At 47.8% G+C, this 20286-nt stretch overlaps 1 protein-coding gene across 2 annotated transcripts in view; it reads right to left on the reverse strand.

The window, feature by feature from the left end:
• Window positions 1–245: 245 nt before the first annotated feature.
• STUM (stum, mechanosensory transduction mediator homolog) overlaps window positions 246–20286 on the reverse strand; it is a 47885-nt gene continuing 27844 nt past the window's right edge. Inside the window, exons 1-4 of one of the 2 annotated variants that reach the window (XR_001922278.2) lie at window positions 14594–14772; window positions 8867–8875; window positions 5012–6022; window positions 246–2391 (exon numbers count right to left, since the gene is read on the reverse strand). Coding sequence is in view for 1 of the 2 variants with exons in the window: in XM_029965065.1 (XP_029820925.1) it covers window positions 11824–11885; window positions 14594–14774 (243 nt within the window). In the remaining variant the exon portion in view is untranslated. Of the gene's footprint in view, window positions 2392–5011; window positions 6023–8866; window positions 8876–11808; window positions 11886–14593; window positions 14775–20286 lie in introns of those variants that run through there. The other variant, XM_029965065.1, reaches the window with a different exon arrangement.

Consider the following 20286-nt stretch of genomic DNA (forward strand, 5'->3'; position numbering starts at 1 on the left):
GGTACCTTTTCCTCCCTCCCTTGTCTCCACTCCAGAGGTGCAGGTGAGGCTCCTCACTAACCTTCTGCTCCCCTGGAAGACTCTGGGTCCTAAATTGCTTAAGAAAGTCATGCCCTGGTCCCTACCTCCTCTCCTCAAGTGATGTGGGTGTGGGCTGATGTCTGCTGGTGGGAAGAGGAGGACCAGGACCCATTGTGAGTCAGGGTTTGATGGGGTTTCTCCAGGCTACATAAAAAGACTCTGCATTTCATTCCAGCTGTCCAGCAATAGAATATATTTAACTTTAAAAAAAAAAATATCCACAGTATCAAAACACGAGAAGTCACAATCCAATACTTGGTGATATAAACAGGCATACAAATGGTCCTCGGCAACCCCTTAGTTTGGGCTTCAGTACGAAAACAAAAGGTGGGCTCACCAGCAGGGTGCAAATGACACAGGTGGGCAGGCCCTTGCTCCCTCCTTCCTAGGGTGGAAAAATCTGATGTACCCATGCATGGCCAAAACCAAGGAGAACATGGACTTGAGCCAGCAGTGGAAAACTTATCCCCCTCCCAGCCTCTGGAGCAGCGCCTGTGTCTGCGTGTGGTGAGTGGAAGTGGGGCTGTGGTCTGGGTGAGATCACCTGTTGGGTATTTGGGAGAGAGCTGCCATCACCTCCAGGCAGTGCTGGTAATGCTGAGCCCCTGTTTTTATCCCAAGCCAAAATGTTCCATTCCCTCTCACCTGCCTGCTGAAAGCAACCTTAGAGCTGGAAGATGGATTCAGCTACTCTCGCCTTGCCACTCCTGGAGCTTAAGTGAAGCCTTCCACTTCCCACTGCACCATTCCAGCAGTGAGGATTGGGTGTTTCCGCTTTCCTCTAGTCAGTGGGTGGGTGCAAGAGGAGGATTTGAATTTTATCTTGGCTTAGGGATGACAAGAGGAGGAAGAATAGCTTGTAGGTGGCATGGGCTCTAGTGGGATTCACTGTAATTAAGCCTGGTTCAGCTGGTGCCACTGTGACCTGGGGTTTCGCAGCATGCTGCTCCCACAGGGAGATGGAAATGCTGAGTGCCAGTTTGGGAAATAAATTGCAGCACTGCCTCAAAGTGTGTGCGAGTGTGAAGTGAAGTCTGCTAGAACGTACAGGGCCGTGTTACCACACCACGGTTAGCAAGCATGTGGGAGAAGCCACTGCTTTTAACTGGGAGGAATATCAGATCTAGCCAAGCTTATAGGTCTCCTTGTATCTGGGCTTTAAATGAACTCTTGGTGGTGTATTGCAGTGGATGCAGTTTGGGTTGAATAGCAATAAATTACACCCTGGCTGGAGTATGTGCATGTATGTGAACTGCAGGGTCATCCCAAAACAAGCAGGAGGCAAGGCAAGGGTGGAATAAAACAGTCCCCCTAAAGAATACTGGGACTGTGACTCTCCTGTCCACAGAGCTTGGCACAATACTCAAGGCAAGACTATGACAAGGGGCAATTTCCAGTAGAACTGAAAGATCTTTAATAAAATGTGTGACAGTAAACGGACGTAGGGAGGACCATGCAGCTTTGTGTCTTGGGAAGCACAGGATGTGGCACAGATGGGGTTACCTAGCACATCTAAACACTCCCTACCACATGGCTGCATGCCAGAGCCATTCCCAGCTGACCTTCCCAGCTGCAATTTCCAGGCATGTGTGCCATGGCTGAGAGCGATGCTGAGCTAGTCAGGCAAAGGGCTAGGAGAGTGGGGATCATCTGCCATAGCACCTTTTCCATGGTAAAGATGGATTTGGCAACACCAACAAACTGGGAAAAAATGTTAATGTGCTCTGTGTTGCAATGGTTGGGCTGGCCCAGAGTGATGAAACTGGTTTTCGACTGGCCACACATTTCAAACACACATTTGGTTTGGTCCTACCTGGAATTGCTTTCCAGTGACTAGTGAATCAGCTGTTCAGCCCGGCTGGGTTCAAGTACCATAGAACTATTTCATTAAAGCCCTTTTTTTTTGGTTTTTTGAGAAACCTGGTTTTCACAATCAGAAAAGAGCAGCAGAAAATTCTGTGTTGCTGACAGATGGGAGTGAAGCAACTGCATTTATTCGTTGTTACCCACTATCACTCTTTAGCTGTAAAATTTGCATCTAAAACATCTAAAGCAGGTGATGGCATTGGGATAGCTGGGTGCCATGCACTTTGGACCAGATGAAGTGTTCGGGGCTGTGACCTCTGGCTGCGCTGGCAAGGAGGCAGGGCTGGTTGGCAGTAGTGGTGTGGCACCTCATGGCACAGCTCCTGCAATCAGGATGAGAGTTATCCAGCCCTGGTGTTGGTGGAGGTATTGTCCCAGAAGAGGTGGCCTCCCTCTGCAGTGCTTCGGAAAGAGGTGTAAAAGTGCTGGGTGACTAATTTGACCCTAAAGAGAAAGAAAATAATTGCTGATGGGGGAAAGCTCCGAACTGGCACTCATACCTGTGTCTTCACTGCGTGGCTCTTCTCATCAGTGCGTGATCTGTGGGCACCACACACACCCCTCCAGCTTGCTGCCAGCTTCCCCACCACAGGCTTACCAGGAGCCCCTCAAGAGGATGGGTCTGCTGGGCCTGTCCCTGGCACAAAGCTCTGGCCTTTTATGAGAGGAGGAAAAACAAGTCACGGTGGAGGGTGTGATATAAAAGATGGGACTGAGCAGAACCCCCTTGTGACCACCAGGGTCCTCCCCTCCAGCTTCCCCAGCCCTGCCCTGGGCTCAGCCTCCGAGCTCACTGCAGCTCCCCAGTACTTGCCATGGGGAGACCTGAAACCAGGGTGAGGGGCTCACCACAGCCTGAGGCTGCTGTTCACACCTGGGCTGGGGGGAGCTTGGCAGTGCTAGTTTTAATCAGGACTACTGAAAAAAGCAGAGGTTTTTATCACCGTCATTACTGCTGCGGGGCAGCTCTGGGGAAAATGCAATTTGATGCCTGCTGTCTGATAGCAAGGCCCATCTATAAAGTTGCTCCTGTCCTAAAGTAAAGAGTGGGAATCTGTCTGCTTCTAATTTAAAATAAATTAGGCAAATCACCACAACAGGCAGAAATAAGGCCTTTTGTCCTAGGTGTCATTTGCAGATTTCAGAGTCTCCTAAATGGTGCGCTGGGTGTTTTCTTGGCTTCACCAATTTGATAGGAAGGTCAAAAATAAGAAAATTATAGAGCAAAACCTGAAAGTAAATTATAAATCCCTCACCTCTCCTGCACAGTGCTGCACTGCGGTACCAAACTCCTTCATGCAATAAATGCAGACAGCACACAGACCTAACTGAAGCAATGCTCTCTGGAGACCTGCAGCCATCCCAGGGAGGGCAGCATTTCCATACAAGTCCTTCCTGAAGTAAGCCAATTCTCCCATCCTCACTAGAGCTCAGAGATCGACAGCACCAGTTGTGACCTGGAAGGCCAGCAAAACCCTGGTGATGCTGAAGAGGAGCTAATTCTGCCCTTTTGTTCCCAAGGGAGCTTTTGTACAGGTGCTGGGTGTCTGGGTTGGGGCATCAGCTGCTGCTCTGACATCTGATGCCACACAAGATGTGACTTTTGGCAGTTTAATGCCCAGTGAAAATGTCAGCTTGTTTAATCCTGCCCAGACTGAGGTTTCCTGCACTGCCTGTCCACTTCATGTTTAAATCTATCTTCTAAAAGTGAATCCAAACTCACAGGCGCCAGAAGAAATTGTTCTTAAGCTGCACTTAGCTGCTCCTATTTCAGAGACTCTGCACCCAAAGGCTTTGCCTGGTTTCTTTTATCTATGACCTACCTGCAGAGGCTCCTGCACACCCATCCTGACACTGCAGGACAGCTAACTCGATGCTTAGGCAACATTTGGCATTTGCTCTTGAACCAGCCATTCTGTTTTGGTAAAATTGAGGGGTAACCATTGCTCTTTGTCCTTATGTTCGCTGCAGCTGAGCTGGCAAGCTGTTTGGGTGGCTTCTCAAGTGTTCCCACTGATGACAGCAGCAGCTTGTGAAGGTGTTTTCCAGCTTAGGGGTCCTGTCCTGCTACACGTTAGTTGGGACTATGGATGATGCTTTATCATTAACCCTGGAGGAGGACCTCCTGAGCTGGGAGAGCAGAGAGGTACTGCTGCCTGCTTTCCACAGGCTGTGGGGTCACAGTGAAGTGTGGGCACTGGGCAGGTAGAAAACTTTCTGGGAAGAAAGGTCTTGCATCTCCATCCTTCAGGAGAGCACCTGGGGCTGTAGGGAGGCTAAGCCATAGGTTTACACTAAAACACCAAAGGAGCTTCTTATGCCACCAGCTCCTTGGGGGCATCACCAACATGTGCCCTGCCCATTGCAGGGCTCTCCTCCAGCCTTGGTGGGCAGCTGTCCTGCCCAGTGCACCCCTGCCATGCCTCTGAGGATTAAACACACAGCGTGGGGAGAACAGCGCTTTCTGCCTAGCAAGAGGACACCCATGCTCAGGGGCACTTGCTGCTGTTTGACACCCCAAGCTCTCTTTGCAACAGGAGCTGTTTTAGGTCACGGGATCTGCTCTGCGTGAAAAACCAAGACCTGTGTTAAAAGCAAACCATCATACCAGGAGAGGCCAGGAGCTTGTTTAACAGCAATGGGGTTTGCTGTCACCCCCTTGCCCACTGTCTCTTGGCAGGAGCAGTGGGCTGGAAGTGGGTCTCAGTTCTGCCAGGCTCAGGTGGCTCCCAGTTTTGGCAGTGGGTTTGTATGAAGCTCCTCTGGATGGAAGGACCCTACCTAGGTGCGAGCAGAGGCCTGGTTTTGCCCTGTTTCAGCAGGGATCCTCCTGCCAAAGCAGAAAAGCAGCCAGGTACTCCCACCAAGCTGAGCTCCTCTCGCCCTGCTTAAATACCAGCCAGGATCAGAGGGGTCACTCCACCTGGATGACCAATGTCACTGCACACCACGTGTTCCAACCAGGAAAACACTGCCCTACCCCATTTGGCCATGGGCCTTCCAACCACAACAGCTGCTGAGCACCTGGTTAGCAGGTCGTGATACTCGAGCTTTGGGCACTTACCCCAGGGAAGCGGAGCTGGGACACTGCTTGAGCCAGGAGCACACGTCACGCTGTAAGGAGATCCATTTCCAAATCATGGAGACACTGCCAGCAAGTCTCTTTCAGAGGGAGGAAAAGCCTCGGGTTTTGGCTCCCCCAGTATTGTTTCACACTAGAAGCTTTTGGCAGCACGTGGCTGCACCCGCCACCCTAGAGGAGCTGCGGGGCACCGGTCCCTTGCTGGATAAAGTCTCCCCAGGGCTGGTGGGAGGTCTGGTCTTTGCATGTTGGCAGCAGATGGAAGTAGGGGACGCCCCCAGATCACTTCAGCAGTACAATACGATTTACAGCAAGCACGTTTCTCAAGACATCTGTGAGGACAGAACTTCATTGAGTATCGTATATACAGACAGCAGAGGAGGCTGTGCTGAACCCTCCACTACTGCAAAGCAGTCAAAGATGGAATCTTGGGGCGGGAAAAAAGTACCACTGGTTGGCTTTTACACACTGTACATGTATCTATGAACAGCTCCTTGGCAGCTGATGTTCACAGCCAGTTTCCTTTAACAGTGAGCATAGAAAGGAGGCAAAACGTCTTCAGTGACCTCCCCCTGGGAGGAGAGGGAAAGCAGCATCTCCCACTGCCTCGGTTCAGCTGCCTGCCCAGGTGCATCCTTCACCAAGGGTGTTTCCTTTTCCTGGCACCGTCCTCCTCCTCCTCCTCCTCCTCGTCTGCTGCCCACCACGTGCTGGCCAGGACCAGTCCCAACCCAAGCTGTGCTTGCCTCATCTCCGCTGCTCAGTGGGATCAGTGCAAGTCTCCACCGGCTGCTCTGCATCTCCGCTCCGCTGGACGGGCAGATGAACCAGGTTCAAACAGAAGGAAACAAAACAAAAGGAAGAAGAAGAGAGACAAAGGGTAATAAAAAGTTCCATGGCCCACAGCTGCCAAAGGAAATCTCTCGCCGTGTTTCTCTGACCATACTTGTGCCAGCCACTACAGCTGCTGTGGGATCCCCTGTTCCTTGTAGCCTGTGAGGAGGGAGGGGAAGGGAACATGATTAGAGTTAATTCCTAATGAGGACACTCGGTGAGAAAGCCACCAGCCTAGTTTACCAGGAGTAGCAAACCATGTGGAAAAATAGGGGGGCTACCACAGCCCCCCTTGTGGCCAGGCTGCCCTGGGCAGCCTCAGCCCAGCAAGCCACCCTGCCCTGCTCTAGCCAACACCTGCCTGGTGCAGCCACCTTCCTAGGCATGGCCATGTGGATGCTGGCAGCCAGCCCTGCTGCTGCAGCACCCACCTGGCCCCAGCAGTGGCAGGGGCACATCTGCCTGAGGAGATTATAAAAGCACAGCAGGTACCAGTAGTCACCAATTCCAGTACAACTTATACAATAACCTAAAACTTCTACAGAGCATGTTTTTTTTGCAGTGTAGGGGAAATGAATGCCCTTATATCCTGCTCCAGAGATGCTCTTTTCCCAAGTGCTGACCTGGCACTTTGCTGGCTGTGCATCCGACACATCTCTACTTGTGATCTGTGCTTGAACCTTGTCCTTCCAGAGCAGGAGGCTGGCTTCCTCTGTCCATCTTTTTGTTCCTGTGCTGGCTTTTGCTAACAGAGCTCTCCAGCAGCAACCAATTGCACTGCAGTTTGCAAAGGTGAACAAACACCTCTTGGAGAAGAAGCCTTGACATGTCAAGGCTGACATGTCAAATTTCAAACACAGACCTCAAGACCCCTCTGTGAGCACTTCCCCTAATGATATTCTCACTGCCTTGTTATGCACTTGCTTTTCTCCAGCCCAGCAGCATTACAGGTGTTTTTGTTAGGGCACAGTGGCTGTCCAGCAGGCCTGGAGAAAACTGAGCTTTTCAGCGGCAAAACCAATTGCACTGGGAACTGCCTGGATCCCTGTTCCTCCACAGCCTCTCCTCTTCCTGCGGCCATGAGGTTTGCTGCACCTCCCAACCAAGGTAGCGAAGCCCTTGGGATCCCTGCTGTGTTGCAGCCACATGGATGTTGCAAAGCCCAAAGCAGCTTGTCCTGCTGCCCACCGCAGCTCCTCCCAAGCTTATTTACTATCCTGCATATAGTTGCTGAGGGGAGGCTGCAAATCCCATAGGACACAGCTTCTTCTCCCTGGAGGGAGCTAGGGCAGGGAAGGGCAATAGGAGAGCACACAAGCTCTTGTGCTGATGGAGGATAATCAGAAAAATACTGAATTTTTTAACACTTTCTTAGATGGTTGCAGTGACTGCACCAGAAGCTTTACCTGCTTTTCTTTTAAGAGAAGCTGGGACTGTTTTTATGATAGTATCAATGCAAACGATCTCCTTATTAAAGAAGCAAACCAACTGTCCTTACTTGCACTGCCTGCCACAGAAAAGATCTTTCAACTTTAAAGATCTGGAGAGGCTTTTTTTCTTACATTAAATAACGTAAGTAGCCTGTCATTTTTATATTTTGAATTTCAAAGAAGTCTGAAATTTCACATCTCAGAAGAATGCTTAACTCTTCAAACACTTTTCCATTGATGCTTTTTTAATATTTCTTTCCAACCCTTATGTTAGACTGTTTTAAGTCCCTTAAAAAAACTGAACACAAAATACCAGCAGGTGCCAGAACCCATATCTTTAAGGACTTTTTGCTGAACTAAGAACTGACTCCAGCATATGAACTTTGCTGTACTTTAGAAAAAAAATCCACACATTCACCCAGCCTTGGCAGTCTGGATCTCCTGCTGTTAAACAGGCACAAGGGGCAGATTAATGACACTTAACTGCATCGCTGCCCATTGTGTGCAGCTGAACAGAAAGACTCTCATCTCTTTCAAAGAGCTTTTTCTAGGGGGCAAAATGAGATTTCTCATGCATTTATGTTCTAAGTGTGTCAGCTCTGAAGGCAAGATGAGCTGGCTGGAAACCTGTAATATAGGCTTGTCTACAGCATGGGTTTAATTTGTTTAGGGAGCATAGTTAAAAAAAAACCCAAAACAACCCCATGGACCAGAAAGTTGGGGTCTGCCATAAATCTTTATCTCAAGTAAGCAGCTGAGTTATGGTTACAGTAACTTGCTTACACAGCCATGCCTTTTATTGAGACATAAGAAAATTAGGATTAAGAAATCCTTTCAGTCCTGCTATCAGTTTTGAAACTGGCTGGAAGACAGTTATAGTGGCCAAGCTTGTGTCTCTCTTTATGTGACCAAAGTAAGCCAAAAAATTACCTGTCCTATACTAAACCTATTTATTACGATACTTCAGACTTAACTTATTAAATAGTTTATATATCAAAATAGTTATTGCATTTCTTGCATAGAAGCAGCTATTCTGTACGAAGCAGCTTCACATTAGTACACCTGCAATCCAGCTGAGGTGCAGGTCTGTAGGGCAGACAGCTCTGGGGTCATGATTAACTTGGTCTGTGCACAAAGTCACTGATTTAATCAAGTTTACTTGAAATTGCACTTCTTCTGTAAACCACTGCATGTAAGACTGAGGCAAAAAGAACCCAGTCTGTGCACAGCCTGTCCGACCAGGACTGGGTTCATGCAGAGGGTGGCTTCAGGATGCTCTCAAGGCTGAACCGGGTTCCTGCTGTGCTCCAAGGGTGCCCTTGGGGCAGCCTGAGGGACATTTCAATGGTGTGCGAAGATTTTCAACATCCCTGGGGCTCTGCAGCCACAGGACAGACACAGAGACAGGCGGATACACACACGTAGAGGCACAAGGCTGGACTTGGGCTGGGAGCAGGCAGCACTGGCCAAAGGGAATTCCTGATGGCTTGCCCTGGCTGATGTTCGCTGCTCTCCATGGGGAGCTGCCACAGGGTGCGAGGAGGAGGAAGAGGAAGAACAGAAACAAACTTACCTTGTGAGACTTTGATGGTGAACAAAAGGAGGCAAAGGAACATGAAAGAAAGAGAGAGGGAGAAATGTAACTGTAGATGATATATCTGAAACACATGGAGAACCAGAAAAGAATGAACAAGTTGGGGCTGCAGAATAAACAGAGAACAGCTGCTCTACCATCAGACATTCACACCAGGGCTAAACATTATTTAAAATCTTTGTACTTGAAGTGGATCATTTCATTTAGGACTCCTGTTTAAAGACGATGGGAAAATTTTCATCTGCTTTCCAGTTCACTGGCTCTGAGCTGGACAGGCTGGCTGGAGTAACACCTCTGAGCAATGCTCACACACTTTCCTCGGTGACACTGGTATTTCATGGGTCTGACTGAAGGATGGCAGCAAACAAGACATTACGGTGTACCAGAGGGCACATGGTGTGCTGTTCACAGTCTGAGAGCTTGGAAAACTACACCCAAAGCCTTTGGCAGTTTTGTTGATGAGTTTGCTTGTGCCTGCAGGTAACTCACAACCACAGCGTGCCTCAGCATGTCTGGGTGCTGCAAACCCTGGTGGTATTTAACATTCCTACAATATTTTAAGAACTTGCCCCACCACAGCATTTGGTAGGAAACAGCAAAAAAGGGTATTTATTTTCCTCAGCCATAGTTTGGGGGACAGCTTTATTTAGATTTTTTACGAAAAACATAATAGGTCTAAGCTAGCAATTTTTCCTCGGATTTTCTTTCATCATTTCCTTCTCTCTTCCAGCTGTTATCCTCTGAGTCTCTTAAGTGCCTTCTGTTCCCCTTTCCTTCCCAGGGCAGCCGTGTTACCTGCCCTAGCAGGGGCCCTGAAGAACAGAGGGACTCAGTGATGCTTTCCAAAGTCCCTCAGAGCCCAGGACTACAGTAACTGTGCAATCATCTGCTGCTGCTCCTAGCAGGGTCTGAGCACTGTAATTAGCAAAGGAGTGACAAGTGGACAGCATGATTACAGGTAAGTTCTCACTACTGGCTGGCAATCAGCCCCTGGGAGTCAGCTGAAGTGAAGCCATGAGCGATGGTGCAGCCAAGCATTCAGAGGCAGTTGTTCATTCAGAGGCCAAAAGCTGAGCTTTTGAGGGCTTCCTTCAGAAGGCAGGCCTGACTTCTTGGCTGTGTTCACTAGAGGCAAAACAATGCCTGGACAAACAGTCCCTGACTTGTGTCCCCTGTACCACCTCAGTGTGACATTACTATATTATTTCTCTGGCATTTCTGTCAAGAAATGGTACACAACCTGTTATAATGGGCTCTGAGCAGCTAGGGAGTTCCTGGAAAGGCCATTCCACTGTGGTCATTCTGCACAATGTGGCCAATGAATATGTGTGCTGCGTGGGCTGGGGACAAGGTGTGCCTACAGCAGAAGGAACTTTGCCCAGAAAGCCTTGGGAGGTTTGTTTTCCAACTGGCCTTGGCAGCTAATTAGCTCTGTTTTGCCTCAGCTCCATGCCTCATCCCTGGAGACATGATGAGGGGTTTGCAGATAGCACAGTGTGGCAGCGCTGCCCAGCCATCACTGAGGACAGCTGGATATCTGCAGCAGCCAGGGGAGAGTCCAGATATTTTATTTTTTTTTGCACAATAATTAAGTTCTTCCTTTTAACCTACCTTTGCCTTCAGACAGCGGTACAGCGAAGGACAGTTCCCAAAGCCATATGGCTGCTCAAAGAAGATATCTGTGGCGTCAAATGGGGACAGCTGGCAATTCATTTAAATTAGCAGAGAAAATGCCCCATGCCATGGTGCTGCCAAAAGTAATTAAGTGTGACAGCAAAACTGCATTCAACTAATCTTCCTTCTGGGATATTATTCTGCTAAAGGGCACCATACATGAGATGAGGGCTGGATGGGACCCTCTGAGGTCAGTTGTTCTCTTCCCGTGTCCCACCTTGCTCCTGACAGAAGTCAATCTACTCATTCTTGCAGTCTCCTAGGAACAGAGAGGGCAGATCCTGCCATCCCACCTCTGCAGCATTTTGACCTTACTGGAGGGAAAATGTCTCCTAATTTCCACACAGATCTTCCCTGCTGTTATTTAAGTCTGTCTTAGGCTGAATGCTGCCCTCACATTTACTAGCCTGCTGAACATCTTCATCATCAACATGCCTGCTGTCTTACGGTCCTCTGGACTCTCTTAAGGTTTTCCATATGAAGTACAGACTCCAAAGCTGGCCACAAGCCTCACAGCAGCTTCATGTGTGCAGAGAAAGGTGAGGGGATCAGTTAATTCCCTACAGGCTCTGCTCCTACCTGCCTGGGCAGTGTTTGTTCCCTCCACAGCAACGTACTCCTGTGCCACTTGTGACTCCCTGCAGCCACCACATCCTTTGCTGAAAAACAAGTAGTTCCCTGTATTTATGGAGTCAGTTAATTCTTCTGTAGAGTCTTGGGCTTGTCTCTACTGAGTAGCACTTACTGTTTTCCAGCCATTTCTTCAAAGTACTTAAATCTGGACACTGCCTGCGCTGTGCCAGCTGTCCCCCCAGCCACTGCTGGTGTGGGGCTGGTGACCCCCTTCTCTGGTCCATCATCAAGCCACAAGTTAAAATAATGAGCAGAGCTGGATTCAGGAGGGATCTTTCAACACATCTCTCTTTATATCTTTCTAGTTCAGGAAAATCCATTTAGAGTCGAGTTCTCAAGTGCATTTTCACTCAGGCCATGTCTCCCTGGCTTGCTGGTAGGAGTGCTGTGTGAGATGGCGTCAGCACCTGAAGGTTAGAAGGGATGGCTGACTGCTGCCACCACAGACAAAATGAATCTCTCTGCCACAAAAAGGAATCAGTCTGACACAGCTTGCTCTGGACAAGCCCAGGTTGACTTTGTGGGGATGTTTTATATTTTCTAAATGCATGCAAGTCACTTACTTGATTACTTCTTCCAGGAATTGAAGTATACCTGGTTGGCCTATAATTCTTCTCCTTTTCCCCTCATTACAGACAGTATGACATTATCCTCAGAGCAGGCTCCCCCTTTCCATGGCTGAGAATTAGCACTAGAAGATGAAAAGCTGCAACGAGCCTCCTGTTCAAAAGGCATGTGGATGTGGCACTCGGGGACATGGTTTAGTAGCGAACACGGTGGTGATGGGTTAACAGTTGGACTGTGATCTTGGAGGTCTTTTCCAACCTTAGTGATCTATGATTCTAATTCTCTCCCAACTATCTACCAGCTAACAGACAGGCAGGCCCAAATCCAGGGAGTGAGGCACTCATCCCTTAGGGAGAGCCTGAGTGGAGTCCCTAAGCCTTAGCTGTTTCCCACCCTTCTCCTCACTGCTAGCCCCCTCCAGCTTAGACACCACCTGCTGTGTCCAGCCTCTAGCCCATCCAAATAGTATGGCACCCTCACAGGGATGCATGGAATAGACCATTGCAAGGCAAGGGAGACTAGAGGTGGCCAGTAGTTTTGTATATTTTTAACTATTTTCCATCTGCAGATTCAAGTTGCAATGGTGTACGATTTCTGTCCACTGCATCAAATTGCTTGTGCACAAGCAAAACCCAGCCAAAGCAAACTGTTTCCTGGTAGTGTTCTTAGATGAAATACCTTATTTCTTGCATTTCAAACATGGCTTCCTTTTTAAGTTAGTACCTTTTTTTTTTTTAACATGAAAATAAGAACCCCTCTTGGTCTGACAGGGCTGTTTGATCCAGCCAGCAGCAACTGATCACTTCTGTTCTTTGTTTCAATTAAAATTGATTTTTTTTTTTATTCTCCATCAACCTAGAGCTGCTTTATTTAGCCATTATTTTCTCTGCATGGCAAGTAAACTTAAAACCAGCTATTTAATGAGACAGCAAGAAACTGCCCAGGGCTGCAACTTGTCAGATGATGCTGGTGAACATAAGACGTGTTGTCTCCTCTCACCATTCTCTACTACCACCAGAGGGGTGAAATATTGTGCCGTGGTTGGGAACCTCTTGACCTGAGCATTCCCACTACATGCTGCTCACTCACACTCTGCCTTTCAGACTAGTGGGGTCCAGCCAGATGTGAGAAATAGCTTCCAATCTGTATGGTTTTCCCCAACAATCAAACTGGAAAACCAATACAAGCCTCCTAAGCTAAAACCCCTCTACCTGGAGAACAGGACTATGCAGAAAAGCAAGTCATGATTTCAGATGTAGCTCTTTATCAGGACAGATGCTTTCCTGACTCCCCACAACTGCAGAATGGGGTCCTGCCAGACAGCAAACTGCACACGGAGGCTGTCCAGCAGAGGAAGAGCAGAAGAGCATATGACTATGAACACAATTATGGGATTACACACAAATTGGGCAGATTATTAAAGACACATCACAGATGTACACCCATTCACAGTTTATCCTCAGAAATAACCTGGGCTACCCCTGCTCTGCAGGTTCATCTGGAAGGAAATGTGGCAGGTGGTTTGCAGGGAAAACCAAAGGGCAGTGCTGCCTTCACCCTTGCCTTTTGCCTTGCATATGTTCAGGTTTTTAATATCCATTGTTTGCTCTGTGTGGGGATTGCCCTTAACTCAGCCTGCAAATTGAAGCTGGCTCAGAAATTAAAAGGTGGTTTGGTGAGAGGGTTTAACCCCTGGGTTTGGCAGCTGAAAATGTGTACGGGTCTTCTGCCTTTTTTTTTTTCAGTTTCATCCATTTCAACTTTAGGCAGGTTCCTGGCAACTTCCCGAGATCCTCTCTCCTCCTCTGTCACGCAGCCACAGATGTCATCAGCAGAGATGACAAAGTGGAGCCCGTCCAAACCAAAAGGCAATAGGTGCTGGTAAGATGGGAGAAGGGCTTGCTTGGGGAACTGCCTGTCCTGTCAGCTTGAAAGATCTGAGACCTGGGTGGTTTGGGGCAATGCCCATCAGCCTCTGCCAGCCCCTGTAAAGGGAGCAGGGTCTTGGAGATGCCATCAGCAGCCTGAACTGTGTGTTGTTTCTGGCTTTGGAGGTGAGATGAGAGTGTCATCTCAATTCTCTGCAATACGAAACTGGAGATATGATACAACTTTTACACCAGCAAAAGCCTTTGGCGGATAAAAGTTGGCAGTATTCTGGGTTGGTGATTTATACTAACTGGGTGATCTAAATTATGTAAATTTAAAAAAAAGATTCCTCTTCACCTAGGCTAATGTTTTAGAGGCTTCTCAAGGGGTGTATGGAAAGTACACCCAGCAGCTAGGAGCAGCTTACTTCTGCTCAGCCTAAGGACTTGGTGTGAAACATAAAAAAAAAAATGCCTTGGGTAAATGTATTCTGGGGACGAAAGGGAGGGTCCAGGAGAGTCCCCAGGGCTTTTCTGGGGACAGCTGGCCCTGAGAGCAGAACCAGCCTCTCAGAAAGGTCTCTCTAACAGCAGAGATGCAGCCGGAGTCACAAGGGAGGAAGGTCTTTCTCGTTCAAGCGGATGCAACCAGGGCAGAAGGGGCTTCAGACAGCAGAGTTCACAGTGCAGGGGGGACTCCCCCTTCCTGCACGTTTCATTTCATAAAGGGAAAAGAAAGTTTGTAACCCATGTGGTGGGATGGGAGGCTCTACCAAATATGTCACAGGGCCCATTCAAACACTCTTAGCCATTTCTCTGCCTACTGGGTTTCTCATGGACTTGCAGAGCCCATCACATGGCTCTTCTTCCCTACAGTACAGTCCAGTGGCTTGGAGGGACATTAGGTGGGACTCGGTAACACGGCCATGGAGAGAAGTCAGGGTGGTGAGTGTGCTGTACTTACTTGCAAGAATGACCATGTCCATCCCCCAAAATATACTCATAATCCAGCCAACCATCACGATCGCTGTCAGGATCTGAATCAGAGCAGCAGCAATGTTCAGCCAGAAGACACAACACATGTGCCTGTCAGGGAGGTCAGTCCGGGCTCCGCACAGCACGGTGAAAGCGGATACAAACGTTCCTAGGGAGAGAGCAGCAACGCAACACCCAGTGAGAGCCACGGCTTCGTGCCAGATCCCTCCCCTCAGACCCACTTCTCATAGTGTCCCACTTCTTGTGCTCCCATTGCAGTGCTGAAAACCTGGGAGGACAAATGGAGGCACATTCTTACTTGAACATGCTGCTGTCTCCCACTGAATTACTCCGACACATATATTTGGAGACCGGGATGGAAAAAGCACTCCTTGGGTTTTGGCTCCTTTTCCCCCACACCCAGCAGTAACTGTTTATGCACTATAGGCAGTTTACAAGGGAATGCTGTGTGTCTGTGGAGATACCAGTCTACCTTTTTTCTGCTTGGTGGCTCTCTCTTGGGGAGAAACACTTAATATACAGTAGGTCTAAAAGGGAAAACTGCATCCCGAGTTAGAGCAGGACTGGCTCTAGAAAGCTGTACAGGTCTGGCAGTCTGTTACTATTTCCAAACAGTGCTCTAGAATGAGCACACACACACAAAGAAGAGGTGCTAATGTGGCACTGCATCTTTGCACCACAATGCTTTCCCCAGTCACAAGTTGTAACCTGAGGTCATGTTTGAACAAAGCAGAAGTAGCTAAACTTAAAGTGCTGGAGCCAGGAAACCTGGTAATGCAGCCCTTGGCTCTGCTTGACACCAGCTTACAAATCTTGCAGCCACCCTTCAGACTTCCTAAAATGTTTCAAATGGAGGATCATCTTGATGTATGAAAGTTAAAGCTGGGAGAAAAAAATTACACCACAGCAGCCTTTCACAAAGATTCTTCCTAAATTTACCCGGTTGGACAAGCAGGATCACTTAGTCACAGCTGATGTCCTGGGCTCATGGCTGGCTGAAACCCACAGCTCGGGGAAGCCTTGTCTGTCCCACAACCAACCTGCTGAAATACACAGCACAGGCAAAAAGCAGAAGAAACAGCTTTTGACCAAGCTGTTGGCCACGACATTCGGGCATCTTATCTATGTATGCATTTCAACACCTCTTAGCATCATGAATTGTCTTTGGGTTTTTTCTAATATAAATACAGCATTGCTAAGGTAGGAACAAAGGTGCAATGTTGATTGTACTGGATAACATAGTTCTGTGGGATGTTTTCTTTAATCAATTTTGTTGAATTAAAATGATGGTTTCTACAAAAACTTCCCGTTTTCCTCTCAAAGGATGGAAGCCTGCAAACAGCCTGTGAGAATGAGCACATCTTCAATGCACATGAGTGCTTTGTTGAACTGAGGGGAAGGTGGGAGCCCCTTGGTTTGACTGAAGACGGGGAGGAAACACTCAGTTTATACCCTTCCAGAAAAACCCATCAGATCAAGAGAGCGGAACGATCCGGTTAGAAGCAAAATGCCATTTTGTCCTGCACTGCCAGGGTGGTGGAAAACATAATCTCTTTCATTGTTGCCACTTCTTCAGTGGGTCACAAGCAAAACAGGCAGTTGAGGTGCCAAAACTCACTGGGAAAGGCTGGCTACAGCCTATTTTTAGTCTTGCCATCCTCTGCAAGCTTCAATTCCAGCATCTTCCTAACACTCCACCAGCTCCTAAAACCCTGCTCGTATTCCTGCCGCTGCCTCTATCCGATTTTGTATTCCCACCTGCTCCCTTTGCTGCACACTGAAGTTGGGCATGGAGCAGGCATGGAGCAGCACTACAGTGCAGGGGAATGGGTGAGCACTGCTGGGATGGTGGGAGGCAGCCCTAAGGCAGAGCATCACTGGAGGGGACCAGGGCACCATCTTCTGCTTGAGAAATGACCCCTGGAATTTGTCCTCTGCTTGGCTTTCACAGGCAGGGTTTCATCCCCTTATCAACCAAGACTAAAGGGTCTGCAGAGAGAAAAAGGGGAAGTCATTTTAATCCCAAGGGATGTTGTGTAATTGTCCCCGTTGCTTTTTAAAAGAAACCTGTCTTTTGCTCTGTGGCTTTGTTTTCCATGTCTTTTATGTCCTCCTTGTGGGATTATGTGACATCTCTGCCCTGCTTCACCCACCCCTTTTTTTTCCTTCATAGTTTTTTTTTAAAGCAGAAGGAAGCATGGAATATCTCCCCCATGCTTCCTGAAACTGTTGTCTTCAAAATTACACCACTGCACTCTCTGAGATTAAATATGGATTGAGGCAAGATCAGAGACTGGGTGTTTTTGTTTTCTCATCAAGATGAAAAATCTTGCCAAATGGAAATGCCTGTCTCTTTTTTAAATTAAAATCTTCCCCTCTTGCCTTACCTTTAACTCTTCCAAGATGTGTTACAAAGAAAGGTCATAAATGAGCAGTAAGTCTTCAACTACAGCTTCAAATCCTTCCAGTGAAGCTTTTAAGATTTTGACGTCATTAGAGGAAGGTGCTGAATTAGCTAATTAATCCCCTAAACACCACAATGACTAAGCTAATGTGTAGTCCTATTCAGAAAGGAATAAAGCAAACAAAGCAGTTAAGTGTCCCCCTCTGGACTGGGAATTGATACAGGAACTAGGATTAAAATCTCATGAACCTTGGCTTCTGATTGCCTCTTCAGGCCACTTTCCTACTCATGGGAGCCAATTCATTTTTCCACTGCCAATGCATTTTTGTTATTAATTATGATTAGCCAACCTTTGGGAACTTGCTGGCATTTTTGAATTCAAGTCTTGAGCCATGCCAGCAGGCATAAGATGGAAGTATTTTTCCTCTGGTCCACATATGCTTGAAAATGTGAAGCAGAAGTAAGCGTCTTAAATGCACTTGCCAAGGTAGATGTTTTCCCCTTAAGAAGCCATCATAGTTACACATTGCCAAATATGGAAGTATTTGCATCTGGAAGCAAAGAGGTGGAGAGGAGCAGGAGGAGAAGGAAGGCAAGCAAGCTGGATCTGCTGATACCTCCTGGCTGCATCAGAGCTGGGGCACTGAACCATTTCCCTTCCTGACCAAACATTCAGACACTTGAATACCTACAGCCCAGAAATCATAAACTTGGTATGCCAGCTGCAGTTGGGGTGGTGTTGGCCAAGTAAATCAGCTGTCCAAAAAGGTCTCAGGCTGTGAGTGTAACCAGCAAACAAACTGCTAACTTCACAAGCGGATGTCAACTAAAAGCCCACACAGTTATGCCACTATAACATAAGTAAAATATAGTAAGCACTTCTATCTTCCCAATGAAAAGCACCAAAGCTGCAGTAAAATCTGGGATTATTCTAAATCATTAATTAATACAGCCTCTTTGGGGACAGAGGGGAGGCGGCGAAGAGAAGATGTCCTATGTTACTTAACAAGTCTGTTCATTCAGCCCCGTGGGCCACTGGGGCCCACTGCAATCATCTGGCTAAGCCATACAGCCCCTGTGGCACCTGGAGCCAGCAAGTACCAGGGGCTGGGCAGAGGGATGGGTGGGAGCTGAGGATTGCTCTTCTGGAGCAGTTGGGAGGCAGAGGGTGAAAGCACTCTGTGCAGTAAGGCTGTGAGATGTGACTCCGATCTTGCTCTTTCACTTGGGGCAGCATCAGCCAGCTGGGGCACTAGTGTGGTAATAGGTTAGAAAGAGAGCCCCTGGAGGCCTGTGCTTGCTTTGGCTGCCAGCAGAATTGGGGTATTTTTAGATTACACTAGTAAATATAGAATGCTTTTTGTTTTCAACACTTTAACCCATTGAACATGAAGTGGAAGCGTTTTTGGTAGAACAACACTATAAATGGCGCAGCAAAGGAGCGGGTTTTGCCCTTTCTCTCCTCTCTGGTCATTCAGGATAAAGTCCCCACTCCGGTGTGTGCTGGTACTAGGGCAGCCACGGCCTTCCCAAGAGCATCGCCTGCTGGTTCCTGGCCTCACAGAGCACACCAAAATAGTGTGACAGGAATAGTTTGGGGGTTTTTCCCTCAGAGCGAAAACTCTGGAAAGGGTTCCCTCGGTTTAGTATCATCTGAGTCACTCATCCAGGCTGGAGAAAGGCATGAGGGCAAGACCATGACCTGTCCTGAACAGTCTCCTCTGTGTTATCTGAGTGCAGCAGGGACTGCATTATGGAATATCTTAAGCTGCATGAGACAAGTTTTTCTCTCCTGTTTTTGCAAGAATGCCTATCCTGGGCACTCCTGCAAGAGATTTAGTCAGACATGGAGCTTGGCAGGTTTCATGTGGAGGACCCGGCTGTGAGCAAACTTCTGATGGCATCTTCCCAGAAATATCAGAAGAGGGAGCCTGCTTGAAGCCAGGGTGCAAACCAGAAGGAGATGAGACACTGATGACCACAGTGTAAGTGCAACTACTTTGAGCATGCAGACAATTTACTAGTGGGCTTCCCACTGACTGCCAGGTATCTCAAATTTCCCAACACAAAGCATCTCTGCTGCAAGAAATCACATCTGATGAACTGTTCTGGTACAGGTGGGAGGCACAGCAAAAACCCAAATTGCTGCAATCAGGGGCAGCATGTGGAGATGATGATGATTCTGTGATGATGATCCCTATCCTACAAAAGCCTGGAGCTAGGGAGGGGATGGGAAATACTCCTTCTTCTTCCTGCAGGTCTGGACATCATATGAGACATTCTCTTGTAGTGCTGGGAGTTAATAAGGCAGTAGTATGGTGCCTCTTTTCCTGCTCCCAAAGGGGAAAAAAGAGGGCCATGTCATGATTCAGGAGTTGGAGCAAAGCTGCAGGAAGCACACAGCTGCAGGTAGGTACAGGCAAAGATGGGAATGAAATTTGAGGTGTCTGTGGGAGCAAGGCTGTTGGATCGACACCGGGAGATGTAATTAAAGAGTGTGTGTTTTGTGGGGATGAGACATACCTGTGTAGCTGTATTGTGTCAGGGGAGCGTTCTGTGTGGGGACACGTCTGATGTGACTTTGAATTTCCTTAAGTAAAATGATTATTAGCTGTCATTAAACAGTGTTGGCAGGTATGTAAGGCAGATGTTGTGGATGTGCTGAAAATTCATGAGATGTGTTGGTTCTTGCTTGTGTGAGTCAGAAGAAGCTGTGTGAGAATGGTAATAAGGATTGCACTAGTTTCCTTGGTATAACAGTGAATATGGTATCTATTGGTCAAGGCATCCTCAGCTCCTTAGTGTCATGAACTTGTTTTTTATACTCTAGTTTGAGCTGTAAAGAGTTGTTTCATGTGGAGGCCTCTCATCCTTGGCATTAATCTGTAAACTAAGCTGTAGCCCTTTGGGTTATGATGAGGGAAAGAGAACTGCTAAAACTTGCCCAAGAAAGGGCTAAAGCAGTGTCTGCTGATGCTGAGAACCTTTGCCTTTTGCTTAAATAGAGATGGGCTGTGGAAAGGACATTATTAACAAGACAATAAAATGCAGTCGCAAAGCATTAACTCTCAGGATGACTATCTGCTGAAGTTTCCTAAAGCAGAGAACTGTTTGTGTGTTTTATTAAGAAAACAGATGCAAAGTAAAACCCCCTAGAAGTGTGAATCCTCACCAGTGTCCCCCATCTCCACCTGGCTGGAACTCACTAGGGCTTAGACTGCCTGAGAGAGAACCTGCCAGTGCAGGTGTGTCACCTA

Source organism: Manacus vitellinus, unplaced genomic scaffold (genome assembly GCF_001715985.3).
Source record: "Manacus vitellinus isolate BGI_N305 unplaced genomic scaffold, ASM171598v3 scaffold_8_pilon, whole genome shotgun sequence".
NCBI classification, from domain to species: Eukaryota; Metazoa; Chordata; class Aves; order Passeriformes; family Pipridae; genus Manacus; species Manacus vitellinus.